This window comes from Micropterus salmoides, unplaced genomic scaffold (genome assembly GCF_014851395.1).
Source record: "Micropterus salmoides isolate LMB-PRFRI ecotype aquatic unplaced genomic scaffold, ASM1485139v1 Ms_hic_scaffold_11, whole genome shotgun sequence".
NCBI lineage: Eukaryota > Metazoa > Chordata > Actinopteri > Centrarchiformes > Centrarchidae > Micropterus > Micropterus salmoides.
The window spans coordinates 24,114,629-24,139,243 of record NW_024040152.1 but is presented as its reverse complement, the minus strand read 5'-3'; the positions used below and the strand labels follow the sequence as shown (position 1 = coordinate 24,139,243).

The following is a 24,615-nucleotide window of genomic DNA, read 5'->3' as shown; positions in this document are numbered from 1 at the left end:
TCTTTCAACCTAGTCCTCTCTTTCTCCTTCAATTGAATATGTGAGATAGTCGACTGGGCATGCAGTCCCAGGCGATTTAGCAGCGCAGGCAACGCCAATCTAAGCTTATAGTCTTTAACTCTGACCAACTGCCAATTAGGCTGCCCCTGGATGCAGCCGAAAGGTTTCAGCCTCATGGAGAGCAGAGTAGCCTACATTTTGCAGGGAGTGCTCCACCCAAGCCTCAGCTCTATAATTTGATGAGTGAAGGCTTGTTTGTCCCACTAAGTATGTAATGTCCTCTCTCTTTTCCCTCCATCCCATGTTTTCAGTTACTTTGCCTGTCTTTATTCTTCCTTTCTTCCCTCTCAGTACACAGCCGTTGCCTTCCCATCCAAACCCTCTCTCTTTATCAGTCCTGTTCACCATCAGAATCAGAAGAATCAGAAGGAGCTTTATTGCCAAGTAGTGTTTTACACATACGAGGAATTTGCTGTGGTGATAAGGTGCTACACGTAGACAAACATAAAGTCAACATAAATAAATGTAGAACTATATAAATATGGAATGGAAGAACAATGTTGCAGATATATACATGTGCATTATCCATACAAGCATACTGGCCTGTTGAAGTCCTCTTCCTCATCTACATGATTACCGTATATAAGATTTCTGTTTGACTATGCAAGATAACATTAGGTCATTATGCTTCCATCGACTATGACTGTGCTAAATGAACATTCACTGCTCAGTGATTTGGCTCTCATTACAGACTGCACTGCCACAGGTCACTGGGTTCACTTTGGGGACAGAGGCAAATGCTTCACTGCGTTGTCAATACTGCTGATGTCTCATTTCTCCCCTCAATGTGAGATGCACTGACGAGCTATTAAATACAACATGCATAAAGAAGTGCAACAGACATTATTGGGATTTATTTGTTTGGTTTTGTTTTTTTGCTTCAATTTGCTTACAGTCTAAATTGAGCTTGAGTTCTCAGTCTAAATAGACCGTCAAATTTGGAAAAGAAAACACAGGGCTTTTCCATCCTGACAATATAAGTCTATGCTCTAATTATTCTCAAAAGAACTACAGTGACAAAGCAGCGGAAATCACTTATGCTACTGCCTATCAATTATTCTCCTAGTATAAAAAAATCTATTATTTAACACTCCCAACTGCCAGGAGACTCATACATGTAAAGTTGAAAGCCTGCATTAGTAATGAACAGAATAGAAGGCAGGTTCACACGGTAAACAGTAGATCTTTGCAACAACCCTAAGCCCCATACTCCACGAGTGTTACGACTGATGACCACTGTCTTATCATGACCAGTATAGTTATGACTGGGGATACAGCTCTTATGCAAGTTGTTTCGACAGTAATTTAATCTTATTCCAGCATACAGTACTTCTTTTATGTCAATTGAGTTTCACAGTGCAGTTTTGTACAATAATGCTATTGCACAGGCCCAGTAACTTCATTACACGTCACTCAAGGGACTATCCATTAAATCAATACCTTGTAAAAATATACTATTGTGCAAATGTTATTTTTGGTTTTGCCAAGATGGCTCCCTCCATAGGGCTCCAATATACATGACAGTTGTTAATTTAAAGATGTGATGCATCACTTATGTGTCACCAGTGGCTGCATGAATTTAGATCAGAGCTAATGGCTCTGGCATGGCGAAGATAAGAAAGAAACAGTAGTTCTGCATTGCAAAGGTTTACTGCATTGTAAAGGTATGCTCAACCATCAAATTCTGTGCAGTAGCCAGTCATTTTTCCAAGATGCCTTTCAACCTATAACACACTGAAGGCTTTAAGCACAGAACCCCAATGTTTACGCTTAACATCTGACAGCAAAGGACAATCCTGTGAAAGAGCTTCCTACAAGGGACAGACACAGATCAGCATACCATAATATTACTTTGTCGTGCACACAAAAGTGGTACGTTATAAAGTGGTTAAATTCAGGCAGATAAAACGCTCTAAATTATTATTTCATAGAAGATTATACAATCATTTGTGAACAATCCATGCACATTTTTATTTATGCATGTGGATGTTGACAATGACATGGATAGGGCTATCTTCACTAACCTACACCAAACTATACTAACACCAATCATTTATGAGGAGACAGAAATAAAGATTGAAAGACAGTGAATCAAACCTAGACATACAACATTAACATATCGCCCAAATATTCCAGACAGCTACTTGAATTTACGGCTCTGGTCATGGCTGCTGCCAGTGCTGCTGGAAGATATTTGACGACAATATACCACAACTTCCAGACTCATCCTTATACAATTCTTGACTGACAACTAGGCGAACCTCTAGTTAATAAGCAGCTTGCCTTGATTACAAATTACCCAATATTTCAAGTTCACAGGGGACATGCTGCTAAGCTTGCGTGGGCTTGCAGCAATCAGCAGTATGTTATTGAGCTGTGATGCCTCACTTTGAAGAATGTTTGATTGCAGTCCAAATGCAGAATCCAAACGGGAAACAAAGGGGTACTATCATCAACCGTATTCAAAACAGAATGGGTTATTATTGGTCTAACTGTGACTGTGCTATTTAAAAACAACTAAAAATAGTCATGAAGAGTGTTATTGTATTCCCATGCTTTAAAAAGGTTGTGTTTTGCATACACTTGCTAAGCTGGAGTGATATATGCCAGGATAGCTGGGCAAAAACATTCAATCTTCAAAATGTTCAAGAAAGCAGTTTTTCTCATATATGACCAGTTGCCACAATGTTGGGACTGGACTTTAAGTCACGGCATGAGCAACCTGGGAGAGTGACTCAGCGGCTGAGCTGTCATCCACAGTATCAGTGTGGGACTCAGAGATGGAGCTCCATCTGCTCACCGTACATAGTAAAGCAGGGAGGAACATCAAGTATTTTCAAGAATCCACGGTAATTTTATCCATTCAGGTGAAGAAAACAAAAGTTAGGACTATGAAACGCTTTGTGCTTTGATGGAAATCTCAGTTTAATCACATAACAGTCAGCCATCTTCGTAACCACAAACTCACATCCGGTTATCCAGCAAGTCAATAAGTTAGTCTCTCACTAGAAGAGTCTGTCTCTTAGCCAGTGACCAAGCCGCTCAGACAGCCCGCCTGTCACTTGTCTAGTTCAGTAGAGGAATCTGCCATATTCTAGCCTTTACTGACTAACTACACACATATACAGAGCACCAGAAATAAAGTGCTTGGGATCAACTAGGATGAGCAGCGTGTGCCAAAATTTCAACATGCAAAAAGCTGGCAGCAATTAAGCAGCCTGCTGAAGAGGCTACAGGGAGCGACATGGACATTACTACTGGTCCTTCACAGTTAAACCTCAAGAAAGATAGGGATACATAGTATGCATGTATGGACAAATGTAAAACTGACACATCATACCAAGCTTGGAGACAAATTCTGAGACATATTGCAGATGTGTGTATTTGCTAAATGAATGAACAAATGAGAAAGGGTATAGTCCAATTAAAACTAGTATGTGACATATGTATGTGCGGTGTGGAGTTTTTTTTTTTTTTTTAGGTGATCAAAACAGATAACAAAGTGCTATTTGCAAAGATTGCTCAGCGTCATCATGCGAGTGGGAGCCTAATCACATTCCTTTGACACTACAAATTTAATTGCACAGCTTAAGAGCTGTCATCCCTATCATTACGACTAATTTGTGAAGAACAAAGAGAAACACCAGTGACAAAACCTGTTAGTAGTAGTTTTCTTACTTTTCATTCCCAGTTAATGTGTGTACATTTATTATATTTTATGCCTGCATATACCGGTGGGCCATCACAATAAGAGTAGGCAATAAGTTAATTCCACTACAAGATAGACTTGATGTTCTTTAAAATTAGGTGGACAACAATATGTGAATAAATTGGTATTGACAATCAGCAAAAATAAGTAGGAAAATATTGGCAAAAATCCAATATCGGGCATCCCTTATTAAAAGCACAGTAAGTGCAGTGAATGAATGAATTTCTTGACATGTATTGGCTTAGTGACATCTTGGTGTGCTTACAGTGGCTTGAAAGATAACACATTAATGAAACAAGATATCTAGGAGGTTTGTAAATGAACAGCTGTAATCTCACCCATAGCTATTTGACATCATTCACTCAGCGCATTTAGTGCTATTCTCCAGTTCAACAAGAAACTTTTTTTTCTATACTTTCTCTTCATAATAGTCTCTTATAAAAGTTTCCCGAGGCCATAACCTATTTCTGTCTCCCATCATGAATACTGTATGAACTGCATTTGCCGCTATATAAACATCCAAGCAGCCCAGCTTCACTGTGAGCCAACTTTCCAGCCTGATACAACACAGCTATAGGAAAATACATTGGCAGGCATCCAACCAACCGTAAGAGACTGTAGCATTTGAATACAATCCATTTTGACAACATTCCTAACTGTCTGACTGGCAGAGGAAATTTCGAGGAGAAATATGTGGTTTATAGACTGTTTGAAAAGGAATGAAGTATATTTGTGTGTACGTACGTACATGCAAGCACATGTCTGCTGCATTTATTAATTCAAATGCACTTAGGTGGCCGTGTGCGAATTCTGTCTGTGTGTGCAGTTTGTGTGTTCCTGTATGTTTGTAGTTTGTGGAGATGGTTAACAGCAGACCCCAAGGCACCAGGTGTCACAGAAAGAAACAGCTGACAGAGAGAGAGACAGCTGCTTCTTCTGGTGTGTATCAGAGGTGGTCCTGCGCTAATGGTGGCGACATAATTCCCAACACTGGACTTTTGCTTTAACATGTAGGCTACCTTCCAAAAGCTGTACTCCCTGCCTTTCTAATACCTGTGTCAGACTGGGTTAAAGAAGAGGGTTTTTTTGTTAGAACAAGTGAAAGCCTGGTTCTGGGTTAATATCCAGATGGGTGTTAGCTAGAAAAGGAAAACAATATCAGATCTCAACACACAGTGTTGAAACGCCTCAGCTCTAAAACTTGCCAAGCAGTGTTTTCACAGTCTAAATTATTCTGGTTTGAAAAATAATAAACCAAATAAATCACATGTTGATGGGTAAACATCTTATGATATACTATAGAAACATATACAAATATCACAGCGAAAACATACCTTCCTATAGCAAAAGCATACATGACGATATTACAAAGTCAGTATACTAAAGACTTATTACCACAGAGTAAGAATGCTTAAGTATAGTACACCTTGCTTGCTACTGTAAATCAGATTTTAATGATTCTCACAGAAACTACCACAACAAAGTACATGACTAAAGCCCCCTGTGTCATTATTTGCACCTATAAATGAAAAGTGTTTATATTTTGGAGGCAGAGTGATAAGGCTGGCAGGCCTATGCTTATTTGTTAGGTTGATGCCATCATATCAGACAGGCCCAGTGCTTAGAGTGAAACCTATTGCCCATATATGCGTCCATGGCCTACCCTCTATCCGTGCATCACATCTGAGAGACCTGGGTCTGGGTGATGCATGATCACACGTTCGTTTACAAGATTGCTCAATTTACACGCGCCTGAAGACAGAAATAAAAATATACTGTTATACTGTCGAAATACTGTTCGACCCACATCCAAGGGGTTTGTGGTGGATACCGACTGTAACGTCGAAAATACTGGTACAGCTCGTAAAGACTATGGTCGATATGTAACCATCCACACCTTGTAGCTTGCTTGATCCAGCCCAAAATGGGGTCACTGCCTAATAATCAAAAGCACATATTTCAGGAGGTGTTATTCAAGCTACTGTCATCAAATGCTGAGCAATAAGTCAGTGGACTAAAATGAGGTAAATAACTACAAGCTGTGCGCATCTCTCCAGTACGTCCGATGCGCAGTACGCATCTCGTCCATGAAACCCGTCATTGGTTTTTGTCATTTCTGGCAACAATGTGGCAGATAACCAGTGACCACACCGACAGCTCTGCTGGAGCTCTCCCAGAGCCAGACTCGCCCCTTCCCGACTTACCGGATTTGAAAAACGCCGCTATGTCTGCCGCGTCCTTCGCAGCCTCATCTAGCCCCTCTCCTGCGCTCATGGCTGTGGTGGCTTGTGCGGAAATAGTGCTAGATATCCCCAAAGTGTTTTATTGTTGCAATAATTATTTATCAGCAAATGCGGACCCTAACGCCTTTCATTGAAGCAGATCCGGTCACACAAGCTGTGCTCCCTTCATTAAGCGAGAGACCTCCTCCTCCATTTTGGCCGAGAAGGGAAAATCCTGGCGACCGATCGGCGGCGCTCCCGAGTTGGGACGTGAGGGAGAGGAGGAGGAGGAAGAATGGGGGTGATAGGGAGAGAAGGCGGAGGTAAAAGAGGAGGGGAGGGGAGAAGGACAGAGGGAGGAGGGCTATTCCGGTTCCAGTGGTAGGTGGGGGTGGGATATCCTGGGATTCCGTTTCGGGGGGTTTTGGTGCATTGTGCGCCACCCAAATTCAGTGTGCGCCACAGCACATCAGCAGCCCCCAACGTCACTCACTGCGGTGCTGATGCGGGCTGCGTGGGAGTCATTCTTCAGATTTAATAGCTAAAGCCCAGGTGTTATGGGGGATGTCATAACGACAAACATCATGGGTATACCTCTTTTTTGTCATACCAGTTGTAGTAGCAGTATAGTAGGCTAGTCCTTATCATATTGAACCGTATAGCTGATTTATTTTAATTTTTTTTTTTTGGCGAAAACGAGTTTAATATGCCCAAGAGGTCATTGAGTTGAGGTGTTGCATTATTTAGTTTTCCAACAGTTATGACCTGCGATTGCAAGCTGTTTATGACTAATCGTGTTCAGAGCAGATTAGAAGAAGAAAATGACGACGAGGGAGAGGGATCATTTAATTCTCTCTTCATCTCCTAGTGATGAAGATGAAGCTACAGTATGAGGTCATTTGCCCCACAAATCTAACCCAATTCTCTCTGACAGCTGCGGCTCTGTCCTTTTAACTAGGAGGACGGTGCACTGCTGCCATCTAGGGGTTGCCTTAACCCTTTACAAATTGCTCTCGGAAGGTCAGCAACTTTGCACTGTGACCTTAACATTGACTACATTACATTGCCTTCAATTAGCTTCATTTAATCCAATGACATAAAGGACTAAAACATGGAGCATAATAAAGAATTTGAAGCAAATAAACAAATTGATGTACCACATTAGAGTTTAAGTTTAAGCCAGTGACATCATCAGTCTGATTGATGCAGCTGAGTAGTCAGCTGTAACTAAAACTTATATTAGGCTAGCTGTTGTTTCCTAACTGCTTAATGATGGTGGCTTTACAGTAAAACGGAAAGCTAAGGTAATTTGGAGTAACTATCTTAACAAACTAAAACAGGAAAAAAACAAATGGGGTTTTGAAGTTTGGAGTCAATGTAGCCGTGTAAAACAATTAATACAACGACCTTTCAAATTAGCCTAGCTGTTAGCAGCTAACGTTAGCTAACATTAGTCGACAAGAACTTAAAATAAGCGTTATGTTTTGCTATGCACTGCTGGCCACAGCGAGCAGTCGGCCTTTGCAGAAAGGTACAAATATGGCATGAAGTTAAACAATGGCCGTCTTCTGGTTCTCCAAAATAAGTAACCAAATTGACTTGCCCCAAAAATCAACACTCCAGGTCCGATTTTGTGGTAACGTTACAGATGTGACACAACTAGAGCTGATTCAATGTGCTTCACTGGTGGTCCTCTATTCGTCTTTTAGTCCATACTTTCCACTGTTAATGGCTTTCTTTGAAACAAGTCTTTTTTTGGGGAGGGGGGGCACTAGGTTGCCCCTTTACAAATGCCTCGTTACCTTGGAAACCACTAACAACAGACAGGGACACCGCTGGCTAAACGTGTTTTGTGGAAGGTCCACGAACCAACCACGAAAACAAATCCCAGAAAAGTCTAACCTAAATAAACAACGGCGGGGGAAAAAAACTGACGCGGATGAAGCAGGAGATCTGATTGAAGCAGGAGACCTGATTAAGGCAGTTCTGTGAAGGAATGTTTGAGCCATGTCCTTCAGCTCTCGGCTCGTCAAAGTCAGCTACAGGAACAGACCCACCCAGCCTTCTGTCCCAGTGGAGTCACTTAAGGAGATGCAGGTTTGATCCCAATTATGCTAACAGATGAGTGATAATCATGACAACCTGACAATGTTTTATTATGAGGGAAATCTCCTCGGTGTCCCTTACATCCAGAGGGAAAGTAGACTCTATATGTCAGGTGTAGAGAGAGCTCTGTGAGGGGTAGCCTGCTTTTAGGTATCAAGTCTACTATATTAATACATTATCTATATTCTTATAATTTTTGGTTTGGTTCTTAATAGGACTGTTTACATGATCCTCATAATATCATATCACTGTTATGATTGTTTTTGATGGCTGTAAAATATTATTCTAATATCACTGGGTTACAAATGTTTTGTGAATTTAGATTTGTACATTTGCCCAACTGAATTTATACAATTTTGCATTAATCCAGCTGGTACATTTTTAGTCATACATGCAAAAGCAGATCAGTCTAACTTCCTGTCTTCTGGCAAGCTCAGTTAGCTTACATTGTCTTGTTTCATTTGTCATTGATTAGAGATAGATTAGAGAGGTGTTGTTTTTTGTTTTTGTTAGCATTTTGTCAAATTGTAATGTGAAGTCCACACAGGTCTCTATATTTGCACACCTCAAAACAAGGCTTTGCACAAAGCACAAAACAATGAACACTAGAAGTAAGTCAAAGACCAGAGGGTGTTTCTTCTAAAGTTACTCTTTTTTTCCCTATCCCTTAGCTGCACAAAAGGTTCAAAATATTTTACAATTTATTTATTTATCATTACCCTCAGTTACCATAGGTAGCAATTTAGAACAGCTGTGTAGCTAACTTCAAGTAGGATGATATGAGTTGTGAGGGAAACCTTACATCAGAATTCCCTTTTCTCTTATGTGAACGAGTGATGGAATTATTCTGCACTTAATTTTCAACTCAAGAACCCCCCAGGCCCTTTTGATTATTGCTCTGAGAACCACTACACAATTAGACTCACTGGCCTCTCAGCTGTAGTCAATAAATGTCTGTAGTGCAACTACTATGCAATGCGTTGGTTGTATTATGGGCCCAAGTCCACTAGATGGTAGTGTATAGTTGCTGTAGTGTTAGATGATCCTCAGAAGGCTGGATGATGTTCCACAAAGTTCTGTTTTACAACTAGTGCTCTTCATAAATGTGGAACTATCCTTTAAGTAGTCATTGTTGTCAATAACAATTTGTTTATTATCTGTGGCAGGTTTTACTTGTATGTATATTAGTTCACTCAGTCACTTCAGATTCACCAATCCCATCACCATAAAAGTCAGGATGAAACCAAGGTAATTGGCATTTGGGTGTTATTTATTTGAAGGTTTTGTTTGTGAGTTATGCAATTTATACGTTTCTTATTTTGTAATGCCTATTTACAGCTGGTAACATTTTAGCATTTACTCAGAAAGTCCATCCTTTCACGCAGGGTATAAAGTAATATTCCTTGGTTTAATTGCCTTGCTTCATTATATTCTAGGGCAAAAGGGCAAAACCAATCTTAAAGATAAATCCTGCAATCTATAGGCTACTGTGATACAGTGAGCTCCTGTGGCCTTACTTGACGGCATTGGATGCACTGATACATACAGGGCTGCACAATTATCTTTCAAATCGATTAATCTAACGATTATTTTTTTGACTAGTCGATTAATCTAACACATTTTGTGTTTTTAAAGAAAAAAATGTAGTCTATTACTTGATTAATATAACAATGGTTTTATTTCAATATTGAGTAATATGTAGTTGGCCCACAATAATCACAGGCAAGTGCATTTCTGCATCAGTGTGGGGCAAAGAAAACAACTGAAACAATTTACAGACTGTACAGAGAGTCACAGATTGTCTGTAATGTTACTTTCAGCTATTTTCTCGCTCATACATGGCCATTAAATAGACAGAAAATATGAAACAGCCGAACGTTAGATGACATACAGTGTAATGCTGCATTACTATGACCGCAGCGGGGCAGAAATTACTTTTAACATGGAGTTGATGAAGAAATACCTGTCCTCAAGCTGATAATGTGCCGTGCTTTTGTGGAGACAAAAGTAAACAGGATTTGCGGTGCTACCATCTAGACAAATTGCTCCTGGTGTTCATGCTGCTTCACGTATTCGTGGACAGCAGCTGTGTTGCAGTGAAGCCATTTCCAATTCACAGAGCTCATGGAGCACTACGTTGTTGAGTAAACTTTCAACTGTCGAAGGCGTGGTCTTGTATCTGCAGCTTGTCCAGGGGAATCGCCAGATGCACCGATACTTCGATGCACGTAATGCAAATCGACGTATTTACGTACTCGATTACGTCAATGAATCGCCCCAGCCCTAGATACATAACGTCGCAGAAGTTCTCAGTTGGAGTCAGGTCTGGGGAATGTGAGGGCCAGTCAATCGCCTTCATCATCCAAGAACTGCTTACACACTCTGACCACGAGACCTGGCATTGTCCTGCAAGGAACCCAGGACCACTGTACCAGCGTAAGGTCTGACAATGGCTCTGAGGATTTCATCTTGGTACCTAACAGCAGTCAGGGATAGCACATAGAGGTCCGTGCAGCCCTCTAAGGATATGCTTCCCCAGACCATTGATGACCTGCCACCACACCGGGATGCTGGATGATGTTGCAGGCAGAATAACTTTCACGACAGTGTCTCCAGACTCTTTTACTTCTGTCACATGTGCACAGTGTGAACCTGCTCTCATTTGTGAATAGAACAGGGCACCAGTGGTCGACCTGCCAATACTGGCGTTCTCTTGCAAATGCAAGTCGAGCTGCATGGTGCTGGGCACTGAGCGCAGATCCCGTTAGAGGACGACGTCAGGCCCTCATGCCACCCTCATGGAGTCTGTTTCTGACAGTTTGGTCAGAAACATGCACGCCAGTAGGAGGTCTGTCTGTGCTCCTCCTGTTCCTCCTCGCACAAAGGAGCAGATACTGGTCCTGCTGTTTGGCTGTTTTGCTTTCTACAGCCCTGTCCAGCTCTCCTTGTGTAATGGTACTTCTCCTGGTATCTCCCCCATGCTCTTGAGACTGTGCTGGGAGACACAGCAAACCTTCTTGCGGCGGTACGTATGGAAATGCCATCCTGGAGGAACTGAACTACCTGTGCAACCAGAGTGGGCTCCAGGTACTAACAAAGCACTAGCAAAACACAAAACTAAAGAACAATCAGTCAGGAAGGATAAGGAGAGAGCAAATATCTGTGGCCACCTCCTGCAAAACTATTCCCTTTTTGGGGGTTGTCTTGCTATTGCCTCTCCAGTGCTCCAGTCACTTTCATTTGCACCAAAACAGGTGACACTGATTCACGATCGCTTATGCTTGTTAACAGTCTGATAGCTTGGGGGAAAAAGCTGCATAGCAATCTGGTGGTGTGGCAGCAGAAACTTCTATATCTCTTCCCAGAAGGCAGCAGGGTGAACAGGCTGTGGCTGTTTTTAAGGAAATAGTTCCTCATGGTTCACTAGCTTTCCATTTTGTGTGTACTCTAAAGAAGATCTGGTTTCCTACATAGCTGTGGGTCTGTAAATGGAACAGTGGCTGGGAGCGATCCCAACAACATTGTTCCAGCCAATCAACAACAGGTGGCAGTAGTGCTTGTGCATGGGAGCAGTGGGAAAGAGAAAGTTATAAAGGTACAGTGGATAGAAAAAGTCTACACCCCCCTGTTAAAATGTCAGATGTAAAATAAGGAGACAAAGATAAATCATCTCAGAACCTTTTCCACCTTTAATGTGAACAATTCAATTGAAAAAAAAATGAAATCTTTGAGGGGGAAAATGAAAAATAAAAACCCTCAAATAACCTGGTTGCACACCCTTAGACTAATACTTTGTTGAAGCACCTTTTGATTTTATTACAGCAGTCAGTCTTTTGGGGTAGGAGTCTATTAGCATGGCACATCTTGACGTAGCAATATTTGCCCACTCTTCTTTGCAAAAGCATCGCCTGTGCACAGCCCTCTTCAGATCACCGCACAGATGTTCAATTGCATTCAGGTCTGGGCTCTGGCTGGGCCATTTCAAAACATTAATCTTCTTCTGGTGAAGCCATGCTTTTGTGGATTTGGATGTGTGCTTTGGGTCGTCATGCTGAAAGGTGAACTTCCTCTTCATCTTCAGATTTCTAACCAACGCCTGAAGGTTTTGTGCCAAAACTGCTTGGTATTTGGAACTGTTCATAATTCCCTCCACCCTGACTAAGGGTGCAGAAAACAGCCCCAAAGCATGATGCTGCCACCACCATGCTTCACTGGGGGTATGGTGTTCTTTGGGTGATGTGCAGTGTTGTTTTTGTGCCAAACACCTTTTGGAATTATGGCCAAAAACTTCAACCTTGGTTTCATCGGACCATAACACATTTTCCCACATGCTTTTGGGGGACTTTATGTTTGTTTTTTGCAAACTTCAGCCGTGCTTGGTTTGGTTTTTCTTTGTAAGAAAAGGCTTCCATCTTGCCACCCTGCCCTATAGCCCATTATATGAGGAATATGGGAGATAGTTGTCAAATGTACCACACAGCCAGTACTTGCCAGAAATTCCTGTAGTTCCTTTAATGTTGCTGTAGGCCTCTTGGAAGCCTCCCTGACCACTTTTCTTTTCGTCTCTTCATCAATTTTGGAGGGACGTCCAGTTCTTGGTAAAGTCACAGTTGTGCCATATTTGCTATATATATCTGCTCTCTGCAGACCATGGCTTTTGCTCAGAGATGCAACTAAGAAAATATCAAGAAAATCCTACTAGAACAGCTGAACTTTATTTGTGATTAATCAGAGTCACTTTAAATGATGGCAGGTGTGTAATGACTTCCAGTTAACATGAGTTTGAATGTGATTGGTTAATTCTGAACACAGCCACATCCCCAGTTATAAGAGGGTGTGCACACTTATGCAACCAGGTTATTTGTAAGGTTTTTATTTTTCATTTTTCCCCCTTGAAGATTTCAGTTTATTTTTCTATTGAATTGTTCACATTATAGGTCACATTAAACATGGAAAAAGTTCTGACGTGATTTATCTTTGTCTCATTATTTTTACATCATAAGAACCTGGCATTTTAACAGGGGTGTGTAGACCTTTTCTATCCACTGTACATTTGAACAAGCTGGATTCATTATGGGACTCTAGGCACTGTCCAGAAGGAGAGATGGCCGAGAAATAGCCAAAGAGGAAAAGGTACGAATTGTGAAACAAGTTGTATGACCAGGCAAGGCGAAGACCCGTGTTAACATAGGTGAAGCGTTTCAATGCTGGAGAAACCTCAGAGATTATAAAGGTTGCTTATATTATTATAAATTGCTATGTTTCTGCTGAACAGGAGAATAATATTAGCTTTGCTATTTCATGCAAATGATAGGTCAGTATTGTCTTCTCCGGCTGTTGTCATGTTTATGATGGCTGATCCCAAGTGGGTATCTTTGTAAGCTTTGCCACAGTAGTAACGGAGCTATGAGTAGTTTCTTTACTTGCTATGTGTTTGTCCACTCTTAACGTCATATGATAGTATTTGTCCGTAAAATGGGGTTTTATGGCCACAAAGACTTAAAAATACAAATGTTGCTTGGACAGTGGTATTATAGGTGTATAACAAGACTTGTTGTGAACCGCTTTCCACATGGGATGGACCCAGATTAGCACAGCTAATCCTGCAACATGTGGATCAATAGAATATAAGAAAACTTCTGCCCCATCTGCTTGTCTTTGTTATGTCCATTTTGTTTGTCTAGTAACAGACTTTAAATAATGTAAAGTTAATTCAGACAAAAAGCCTATATAAAACAATTATCATTTACTTGATTTAATTGTATTATATTTACACCCAGGAGTGGTTAGAACCAGATAGACAAAAGTCCATAAAAGGAGAAACAGTGCAAGTGAAAATGCCACACAGCTGTTTCTGCTGCTGAAACATATTGTGCCACAACCTGGTTTAGTTTTAAAACAGATTTGTTTAAGCTCTGCGTGTCTGCCAGTGTGAGCGTCCTCTGGGAGAACAGTGGACCTTGCTCTGTCTTGCACACACTGTCTTTTTCTTTCAGAGCTCACCATCTCCTCGTTTATTATTTACAGTTACTCTCCTGTTTCATGGCAGCTCAAAACCAGACAGTTCAACTTAGAAAATACGTCGTGGCATTGTGAAAAATTCATGACCCCAACTGCTTTTAAATGCAAAGCTTCGCAATCATTTCTTCAATATCAAACCGTCAGTCAGATCCTCGAGGAGAGAGCTGTGAGCTTCTCATCTCCTGGTTCCACAGTAAAAGCTAATAGAATTTAATATTAATTGGTGGGAGGTGTGTTTGTGTGTGCTTACTGGGGGAATAGGGGTTCCTTTACTAGAGCTGCAATCAATATGTTTTTCTAAATCTATCAACTACTGATTTTCCCGATCATATAATGTTAAAAAAGAGAGACCAAATAGGCATTTATAAATTGCTTGTTTTGTCCAAAACAAAAAAATGGTATATAGTTGGATATATAATGATATTAATATTAATAATATATTAATAATATTAAATAAAGATAAGCAACAGACTTATATTTGAGAAGCTAGAGCAAGCAAACATTTTGTGTTTCTTCTTGATGAACAACTGAAACAATGAAATGATTGTCATAATAGTTGTTTAAGCCAAATCTTACTTTATTCTTGCTTTATTTTTTCATATTACATTAATTATTTTTGGCAAAAAGTGAGGAGAATCTAGAAAGTCAAATTAACCACCGATGCAATAATGACATGTTACATTATACTTAGACCATGCTTGGAAAAAAAGGCACAATATCAAATGTCCAGTGGTGGAGGAAGTATTCATATCCTTTCCTTAAGTAAACGTACAAATACCATACTGTAAAAATATGTTACAAGTGAAAATCCTGCCTTGGAAAGCTTACATAAAGCTGGAGTGCGGGACTACATATTGTTACATTCAAGCCCTTGCGAGATGAGTTCACACAATGCTGACAAATCCTGTAACCGGCAGGTAAAGCTCTCTGTATTTCATAGTATACCAGAGTTTTAAAATCTGGTGTCTGTGGTGACATCCTCACACTGGCGAACTGGCAATAATGTTTTTTTATGCAAACCAGCAATGACTGATTTGCAGTGACTGGTTTGCCAGAGCTGAAGGATGGAGCAACAGTAGCAACCTCAGCAACTCACCTATATGTCAGAAGCACTTGTCGACAGTCTTGTCGACTGGCGGAAGGGGGAGACAAAAGTTCCACACTGTAGGTTTAAGTAATAGAATGGAAGTTACAGTATAATCAGGAAAATGTACTGAAATATAAACAGCAAAAGTACTCAATGCAAACAAATGTCACCTGTGACTGTTAAGCTAATCATTAGATTTTCATTACTGAAGTATTAATGTCTTAGTAGCATTTCACTGTTGTAGTTGGTTGAGGTGGAGCTAATTTTTAATTTCATTCTAATTATAGGCTTGGTCTTGAGTAGTTAAGTCGATTGATAGTTTGATTTGTAAAATGTCAGAAAATTGTGACACTTGGTTGATTTGTCTAACCAATAGTCTATATATATATTAAATTTTTTAAACAATGAAGTAAATCCTCACATTTGAGAAGCTGGACCCATGAAATGTTTGGCATTTTTACATTAGCAATTACTTTTACACAATTACCATTATCAAACTTGTTGACAATTTTTTTTGTCAATTGACAGTTTCAGCACTACTTGTGTATATCTTGTTAGGTACAGAAGTCTGTTAAAGTTTTCAGTCATCATGGTCATAGTTATCCAAGGAAGGTTAAAATCAAGGGCAACTGGACTTGGTTGAAGAAACTTGATGAGTGTTTCAGGTGAAGAGTTTTTCAAATATCTTTCTTTCCAGTTGCCCTTGAACGAAAGCTGTCAAATAGTTGTAGTGAAGTATCTCCCTCTGAAATTTGGTTGAGTAGAAGAATAAAGTAGCATAAAAAGAGAAAGTACTCAAGTAAAGTACCTTAAATTTGTACTTAAGTACACTGCAAATGTCACCACACACTCTCTCTCTATATAGAGCTGGTACTACAGTCACTACATGACTAGTGTCAGTGAGTTAGCATACAATGGTAATGCATACAATATCCAAAGAGGTGTTTAGTGTGTGAAACCTGGTGACATTTAAATAGAAATGTCTTTTTATAATATTATATTTTTTAAATTCATACTACGTACACTAAGACACTATGATTTCACTTTTTGTGTGTTTTTATGTGTGGGTGTCTTATGGTTATGTCTGTAAATGTAACTTGCCTACACTGTATTCCAATATATCAACAACATTTCCACCCCCATCCGCATGCCAGTCTCTCTATTCCATTGTTATAATAGACTTGTAAGGTGAGAGCAGGACCTTGATAATTACTTTGCAGACAGATGGTCATCCAACACCTCATTATCTAGTTAGCAGTCCCCTTTTAGGAGCAACGCTCATAATTTCAGGGCAGTAACCTTTCTCACATGGCAAATAAGGAGGCTGATCGCTCATATACTGTAGCAAAGCCACTTGTTCTCCGTCCAGACTTCTTTGTTGGAATTTCATGAAAAGCAAAGCCAATTAAGAGGGTGGAATGACCTGAAAAGAAGTGTCTGACTGAAGACTGAAAGATAGACCACGATGCTGCATTTTAAACCAGACTATCAGAACAAGGTAAGGTGACCCAAGTGATCTGAAGTTACAGGCTGCTATGGCCAAATGCAATTCATCATTAATGTGTTAGGATTCAGTAAACAGCTGATGTGCTTGTATTAAAATGTGGCTGGTAAAAAAGTTCAAGAAGGCTGAAGCAAAGGAAAAGCTTAGAGAGAGAGATTTTATGTATAAAAAGCCTATTTGACAATGTGTGCGTGCTGCAGGTTATGCAGGCTTCTCATAAGGAGCAATAACAATTGATTTTATCTGAGAACAGCCTCAGTTTAGTATATTTATTAGAGAAAGATAAAGCAACCAGTGAAGAAGTTCAACGTTCTCCTGAATGGACTTCATGTTTCTACCAAAGAGGAATTATTTGAAACCTGTTATAGGTTTAAACAGATCATGAAAGTGCAAGTTCTTACATTTCCATATTTTGTTGTAACTGCAGTCCAGAAATCATACATTTGACACATTAACTAAACATTTAGTTTAGTGAAAATGTAAGTCATGATATAGCTGGGTTAAATTTGTAGGCCTATTGGAACATCTCTATCATCAAAACAGAATTTTATCACACAAAATGTGACAACGCAATTAGAGATTAGAGAATGGATGCAACAAATAGTTGGTAGAGATGACAAGGTGAGGTCAGATAATTTTCTTTCCTGCCTTTTTTTTTGTTGCATTTTGTCGGTTGTGATCTTGTCATACTGTATCAACAAACGGCAGCAAATTCAGAAGACAGATGGATACAGAAGAGGTTGTTAATGAAGATGTGAGTGTTTGGAAAATTACTGTAATAAGTATTTGCTTAAAATGAGGACCAAGTTTCTCAATCATTCAAAAAACTGATGTGTTGTAGATTGAATTGCAAGTTTGTCATGTCATGAATATGAATTTTGGATTATTTGCTATTATTGAAAACCTTGGTCTTTTAATTTAGTTCAATATAATTGAGTAAACAGGCTATTGTTTGCCTATTGTGTTGCTGTTAAGGCCTTTAGATTAGACAATTCTTCTATGACTTGGTTTTGTAGAAAAGGTAATGGCAATGTGTGAAATATGCCTCCATTTTTCACTATTACAAAAGTAGACTCATGTGGTCTACGTGACCAGGTGACATGAGCTCAACACAGAACCCTTTCTTTAGTTTTTCACTTGCACTGTTACATTATAGTGGAAATTGACAGCTATGTTTCGGCTTGCTCACCTATCCGGTTAGAGCAGTGACACCTGACATGTACGCCTATTGTGTGTCTGCGTATGTTCTTGCATATTAGTTTGTGGATTCACATTAAGTGTTTGCATACAGAGCTGCCACTGTTGCATTCTTCACGTGTTTCTGTGGATATAAGGATGTTAATTCACAAGCCAGCGTCTGATGCACCAGTGCTTAAACTCCTAAACGCCCCATATCTTTCAGTTTTTGTTTCACCAGTTCATAGGGGATCAAATCTACCCTGACCACAACTTGCTCTGAAAACTATGCTGATGACAGGACTGGCCATTAAACATAAAGCAGGCATAGCTTCAGCTCACCTGCCTGAGTGATCACCACTGACTACTTTATATGGCTAATCCCTGTGAGGGTGAGAGTATACAGCTCCCCTGTAGACGAGAAACTGATAGCAGGTTATAGAGAAGATAAAGAAGGGTCTGAGTTGGTGAGGCGAGGAGCTGGCATGTCGCGGGTGTTTAGAAAGCAGTTCTGGAAACAAGCAGTTTCCAAGGTCATTCAGGTAAGGCAAATCATGCAGCACTGTTGTTGTTTTTGTTGTGGTGTCGTATGATGGTTGTCTGTCTCCCATTTTACTTTATCCAGGCATATATTTCTCATGTATGGGGCCAAGCACTGGTTCAAATGGCGTCTTTCATTTATCTCAGTGTGGCATTTCTATTCCCCAGAAGATTTGGATTAAAATTTATGAAATCATTTGAAGTTTTGGAAGGGAACTGAAAACATTTTGAATTGCTTTTTTAATATTAAATACATTATCAGACTATATTCCTGCCAAACTATCTGGCTTCACATTTTTGCATAGTTTGTTTATTATAGGGATTGCCAATCTCGCCATAGCTTATCTCAGGATGGGGCTTTGTTTGCGTCTGAAAGCTATTAATGTTGTAGCTGTGACATGGGTTTGTCAGGGCTGGGTTCTGTACAGTGTTACGGGAATAACTAAATGCAGTTGTGTGTGTGCCTGTCTGTCATTGCTGGAGCCTGATTTGTTTGTGTATTTTGTGTTTTTGTGTATTGCATTTAGCGGTGACTTAGTCTGCTTGTTTGAATAATCTGCACCACACTGCATTGTGTCTGTATTGTTTGTTTCTGGGTTGAAGGCTGGAATAAAGTATAGAGATGCACAGAGAAGGTGTGAAATGCCTGTTCACCCAGCAACTGATGGCTTGGCATGCTTTTATGGTCGACCTGTGATGTGTGTATGTGTGGGTGTGTGTGCGCGTGCGTGTATCTCCAGAGACTTTACCAAGGTTGGTGTGATTCATTGTCAGAGTTCTATAGGGGTTTATTTGAGCTTATTTGAAAATGTGAATAAATGTCTCTATTGTGAAATGAAAGAGAATTTTTAAAAGTATGTTGAAAATTTAAATATACTTTTGGAAGTGTCATTTTTATGTTTCAAAATCAAGACTGGAAAACTGTTTACACCTGCTCAGCACTGCAGAATTTTTCTCATTTGGAGAATCAAATATTAAGATCACTAATGTTGTAAGATCACCAGTCTAGTAACGGAGCCTTGTGCACATCTTCCACATGGGTGGTCACAAAAGTCTTTTCTCATATTCAGGATATGCTTTACAGGAGTGAAATATGACAGAGCTCTGATACCAATGCATCATCAATTAAGTATCAGTAAAAAATGTTAATGTGTGAATTACTGGATGCACTGCAGGTGGATGCTATATTCTTGAAAAATGTTATTTGGCTTCTTTCATTATGCAAACTTAAATGTCAGCATGGTTGTGCTAATGTGTTACTGATCTCAATAACCTCGTTGACACACACAGCTTGTGAGGTTGGCATGCTCCACCCCACCCAACTAACAAGAATCAATACCTTGACTCCTAGCTATCTTGCGTTATAATAGAACTGTCCCTTCTCTCTTTATGTCCAAGTCCATAGCTCTCTTTCCTTGTCAAGTCCTTACCAATTATAATGTCCTGTAACATGCTTTCCTACCTTTCTTTCTCCTGCTGTTTCCTCCTTTCATTTCTCACTGTGCACAACTACCGATCCTAGACTTCAGTCTCTCTACATTTTCTCTTTTTTTGGGATTTAGTCAGATTCTCCCTTCCTCAGCTGTCTGTCCCCTATGTCTGTTCTTGCCCATGTATTCCAGTCTTTCATCCTTGATGTGCTTCATGTCTGTCTAATCATTCTTATCATCTTTTGGATTTTCCTCTTTATGTCTCTTTTAAGGCTTTTTTCGGGGTTCTATCTGATCTCTCACTCAAAACCTATCACATCTATTCGCTCCAATCTCATTTTCAATGAAAGCTGTGGGGACTCACCCAGGGTGCTTGCATGTACAGTATGCCCTGTGCTCCAGTGTGTACTACAGATGTTAGCGGTCAGTGTCACTTGGCAAGAGAAAAACCCCAGATGTTTTATGAAGGACACACAACCACACTGATTTGTAAATTTAAAACACAAGGAAGAGAGAGGAGAGAAAGAGAGAGCATGATGAGAGAGACACCTGATCACTTAATATGTTATTCTCCTTGTTAAAGTTTAAACCAGTTGTTAACAATTATCCAAACAGACTGGCATATAAAAGAGCTAGCGCTTAAATGTTTTTTGCATGACCAGAGTTGGCTGTTTCCTTCTTTTCTGTAGAAGAGTTGCTTTTAAAAGATGGTGACATCAATTAAAAAGTATCTTAAGCTAGAAAGAACTATTCCTGTCATCTTGTTTAAATTCTAGACAGACAAAAGGAAGGGTAAATGAGAGAATTTAAATGCACCCTTCAGCTGGCACACCATGCAACACCAGGTTTCATGTAATATATTGGCTGACCTTGTTCCTGTGTTACTTAGCAGCGTAACCTGGCAACCCATTGTGGTTGATGTTACTGTCCCACCATCCTAAATGCAGGATGTATTTTTGGCAGACTTTGGATGGGTGCAGGATGTGTTTTTGGCAGACTTTGGATGGGTGTTAAGACAGTGATAGAAGAGAAAGAAGAAGCACTTCTCAAAAGTACAAGATCCTTTTGAAAACCTGACATCTGTTTTGGACATTTTCTGTCATTCTTCTGTGGAGCTATATACAAAGCATGGAAACGTACTGTTTATTGACAGTAAATTGAGGATTATCCATCTAACTACTTTTTGATATAATACTGCTCATTCACTGAAACTTTGATCATAACTATATCTATGGTTATTTGAGTGGACTTTTTATTGAAATAATGACTGATAAAAAGTGTAGTACCACATTAAAGCTTCAACCATCTGTCATTAGTAACTTCCTCGTCAGTACAACTCAAGTATGTGAAATTCTGTATGGTTTAATGGCTTATGTGCTCTGCTCATTGAAAAATTACAAAAATTGTCTGTACATTTTGTTTAGCAAAAGTTGAAAGAGGAACGTGAAGCTAAGCGGGCCCAGTTGGATGGAAGACACGACTACATACTCAGCATTGTGGCTTCATGCCTGGGACTGGAGAAAGCTGATGTGGAAGATGCCACGCTGGAGGGGAATCAGGTTCATACTTTTACAAATAGATGTTTTTTTTTGTAAAGAATACCCACAGCAGCCTTAAAGCTTAAACAGAGATGAGAAGAGATGTGGCCGTATTTGCATTTCTGAATTAATATAGCCACATCTATTTTATTTGAGTTATTTCAGTTTTGGGGGGGTCAGTAATTGGACTTGGTTTATTTTGGTTGAAGTTAGGGTAATTATGATATTGTAGAGTTTGCTCATGGTTGCACTGTATGTGTACAGTAAGTGGCTACACAATGTCTTTTGTTTTGGGAGAATGTTGTGTCTGACTGTGCTGAAAGTTGTCTTTTTCTCAGATTGACCGCATGGAGCAATTCTTTGTGGCTGAGGGTCTCCCACACCTCATGTTCTACTATCAGGACACTGAGCCAGTTGAAGCAGGTAATGTGAAAATTTCAAAATGAATGAAATGTGTAGACTATATCTAATTGCTGGCAACACATCAAGTTGAGGTTCTTGTATCAATTAACCTATGTCTGTAACATTATTCACAGCAGTATTGTAATTGATGAGGTCTCCAAAATAAATTCACTTCCCCAATATTAGGATTACAGTGAGAAATCAAACTAGTTGTGATGATGCCTCGTGTTGTTTCTGTGTCCAATTCTTTGTTACAGCAGAAGCAGCCTCACCGCCCTCCCAGCTTGTTGCCCAGCAGCCTGGTCGCAGCAAGAAGTCTAAAGTGTTTGTGACAGACGGGAGGGATGTGGCGCTGACCGGTGTGTGTGTCTTTTTCACCAGAGCTAACACTTCTAAGGCAATCACCTCTGAGAACATACACAGGGTGAGTCACGTTGTAGTGTTTTGTAAATGTAAGCATGTCAAGTCATGACTTTCAGTGTCAGTGAAGGTTGGTCAAGGATATAAAATAAAGGCTGTGACTCTAATCTAACCACTGCACAATAGCTACATGTGGGAATAATACAAAGAATATGCATTATAAAAAATAAGAGTTGAAAGAAATATTTTACTGCGGGGCCTTCTGTTATGCGGTTCACTCAAATGACAAATGAAAGCAGAATGATTCTCTCAATGTAACAGAAAACTTTTGAATAAAAAAAGGACATTTGATTCCTTTTCCTTTGGCATTGATTTCTCTTTGAACTCATCCGTGTGATAAATGGTTTCCTTTAACTAAGACAGCTTCTTTTCATCCAGAGCTAGAGCGACAATAGGGTGTTCAGCAATAGGACTTTAATACTGTGGCAGTTCTGGACATTGATTATTGCTGATCACCTGCTGTCAGCAGCAAAGCTAAACACCACCACTGATAATTGGGCATGAATGAGTGGCATTCCCTTTATGTATGAGGAGGATGTCCTTCCTCTGGACACTAGGTTGTAATTGAATATTGTAATGAAATACAGGGACTATGCTGGGTGGTACCCCATAGTGAGATACCTCACTCATGCTATAGAGAACTGGGGTTATGGTCGTTTTTAGATTCAGTAAAATGTTGCAACGATGTTTTTCTTAGTGATGTTTGGATATGTGTGTACTTCTATCTCTTTCTAGGAGGTAAATTTCAATATGTTGGACACAACAGAGGTGGGTTTGTTAAAAAGTGTGGAGCAGTTGCTCTCGGAGATCTTCATCCCCACGCTGAGGAAGATGAACCACGGCTGGGGCGAGCTGGCCAGTCCCCAGGCCCAGGCTGTCAAACAGGACTTCATATCATCATTGGAGGGCTTTGTGTCTGTTTTGGCTGGAGCACAGGAGAGCCTACAAGAAAAAGTAAGGAACAGATCACAGGCACATCAAGGATAATTTATTATTGAATGAGTTTATTTCAGAACAGCTAGAAAATACCCATCGAAGAAATGCCTGTGATTTAATAAAAGCTGTACTTAACCAAAAGCTAATTTAAATATACACACCCATGTCAGTGCTTGGGAACCTACAGTATATGTTGCTTGGCAAAAACTGCATATTGATTTGGATTAATATAGACAAACAAAGGCTGTGTGAACATCTGTAAACTTTTGTTCATTACAGTAGAGTGTTTCATTAAAGCAGTGAGACAGATTTTAGAGCACTGCAACCTAACAAGTCTTGCAACTATAAAATAACGGTAGACAGCCTGTTTTGAGCGCAGCTTCTCTCTTCTTTTAAATGAAGGTTATGCAGAAGCTTGTGTGAGCACACATAGGCACATGCACAAGCAAAACAAATTATAGACAGCGCAGCAAAAATAAACCATGTCATGTCTTGCCTCCAGGTTACCTTGAAAGAGTGTGACACATTTGACCTGCGGGTGCTGAAAGGCCCATCGGACTACATGGCAGCAGCCAACAGCACAGAGACCACAGAAAAGATAGAGGCCTGCATGAAAGACTGGATCAAACAGATAGAACAGGTGAGACGTGTTCGGTAACAGGTAGGAGGTTATCCTCAAACTTATCACAGTTATTATTTATCTTTACAATTTGAAAGATTCAAGTTTGCTTGAAATGCATCAGAATGTGCCATGTATCAGGTGAAACTGGATAGGTGAGTGTAAGACAAATATTTAATATCTGTGCTAGATATATCATGAAGCAACACATGTTTAAAATGCATATGTATTCTGAAAAGCAGCAAACCTATCTAGAAAGGCAGATGCAAAGTATTATTTTTATCATACAGTTTGAGTATGGCTGAATTAGGTATTTAGGCAGCACAAAATATTCAAGAATGTTACATTTTCAATAGATTTATTTTCTTTTGTTAACTTATTTGTTTCTCACAACTCAAACAGTTAATGACCCAATTTAATTCAAGGTCCGTCTGGGAGGGTGCTAAACTACCACAATAAAAAGAGTAACTATAATAAGTGAAATTCAGGGAAAGCATAGGCTAAACTGCAGAGTAGATTTAAAGTTCCTCTGTTTCCAGGTTCTAGCTGAGAGTGACCAGCTGAGAAAGGAGGCTGATGACCTTGGTCCTCGGGCTGAGTTGGATCATTGGAAGAAACGAATGTCCCGCTTCAACTACCTTCTGGACCAGCTTAAGAGTCCTGATGTTAAAGCTGTACTGGGTGTGCTCTTGATGGCCAAATCTAAACTCATAAAGGTCAGAAATTACTGTCAGTTATTGCTAGATTTGAGTGACTATACTGTATTGACAGGTGCATCTCAAAAAATGTTAATATCGTGGAAAGGTTCGTTGTGAGCAGATTAATGGGTTAGGAAATCCTAGCAG

General features: G+C 39.8%; 2 protein-coding genes across 4 annotated transcripts in view; one reads left to right on the top strand and one right to left on the bottom strand.

The window, feature by feature from the left end:
- The window catches only part of triob (trio Rho guanine nucleotide exchange factor b), a 114,295-nt gene extending 107,839 nt beyond the window's left edge, over positions 1 to 6,456 (bottom strand). Inside the window, exon 1 of one of the 3 annotated variants that reach the window (XM_038711918.1) lies at positions 5,974 to 6,456. In XM_038711918.1, the coding sequence (XP_038567846.1) occupies positions 5,974 to 6,043 (70 nt within the window). In that variant the 5' untranslated portion in view covers positions 6,044 to 6,456. The remainder of the gene's footprint in view (positions 1 to 5,973) is intronic. The other 2 variants (XM_038711916.1, XM_038711915.1) reach the window with 2 other exon arrangements.
- A 110-nt stretch (positions 6,457 to 6,566) lies between these two features.
- dnah5 (dynein, axonemal, heavy chain 5) overlaps positions 6,567 to 24,615 on the top strand; it is a 111,582-nt gene continuing 93,533 nt past the window's right edge. The window contains exons 1-7 of the mRNA XM_038711914.1: positions 6,567 to 8,088; positions 21,280 to 21,414; positions 21,732 to 21,816; positions 22,053 to 22,219; positions 22,951 to 23,169; positions 23,654 to 23,791; positions 24,310 to 24,486. Of these exons, the coding sequence (XP_038567842.1) occupies positions 7,999 to 8,088; positions 21,280 to 21,414; positions 21,732 to 21,816; positions 22,053 to 22,219; positions 22,951 to 23,169; positions 23,654 to 23,791; positions 24,310 to 24,486 (1,011 nt within the window). The 5' untranslated portion in view covers positions 6,567 to 7,998. The remainder of the gene's footprint in view (positions 8,089 to 21,279; positions 21,415 to 21,731; positions 21,817 to 22,052; positions 22,220 to 22,950; positions 23,170 to 23,653; positions 23,792 to 24,309; positions 24,487 to 24,615) is intronic.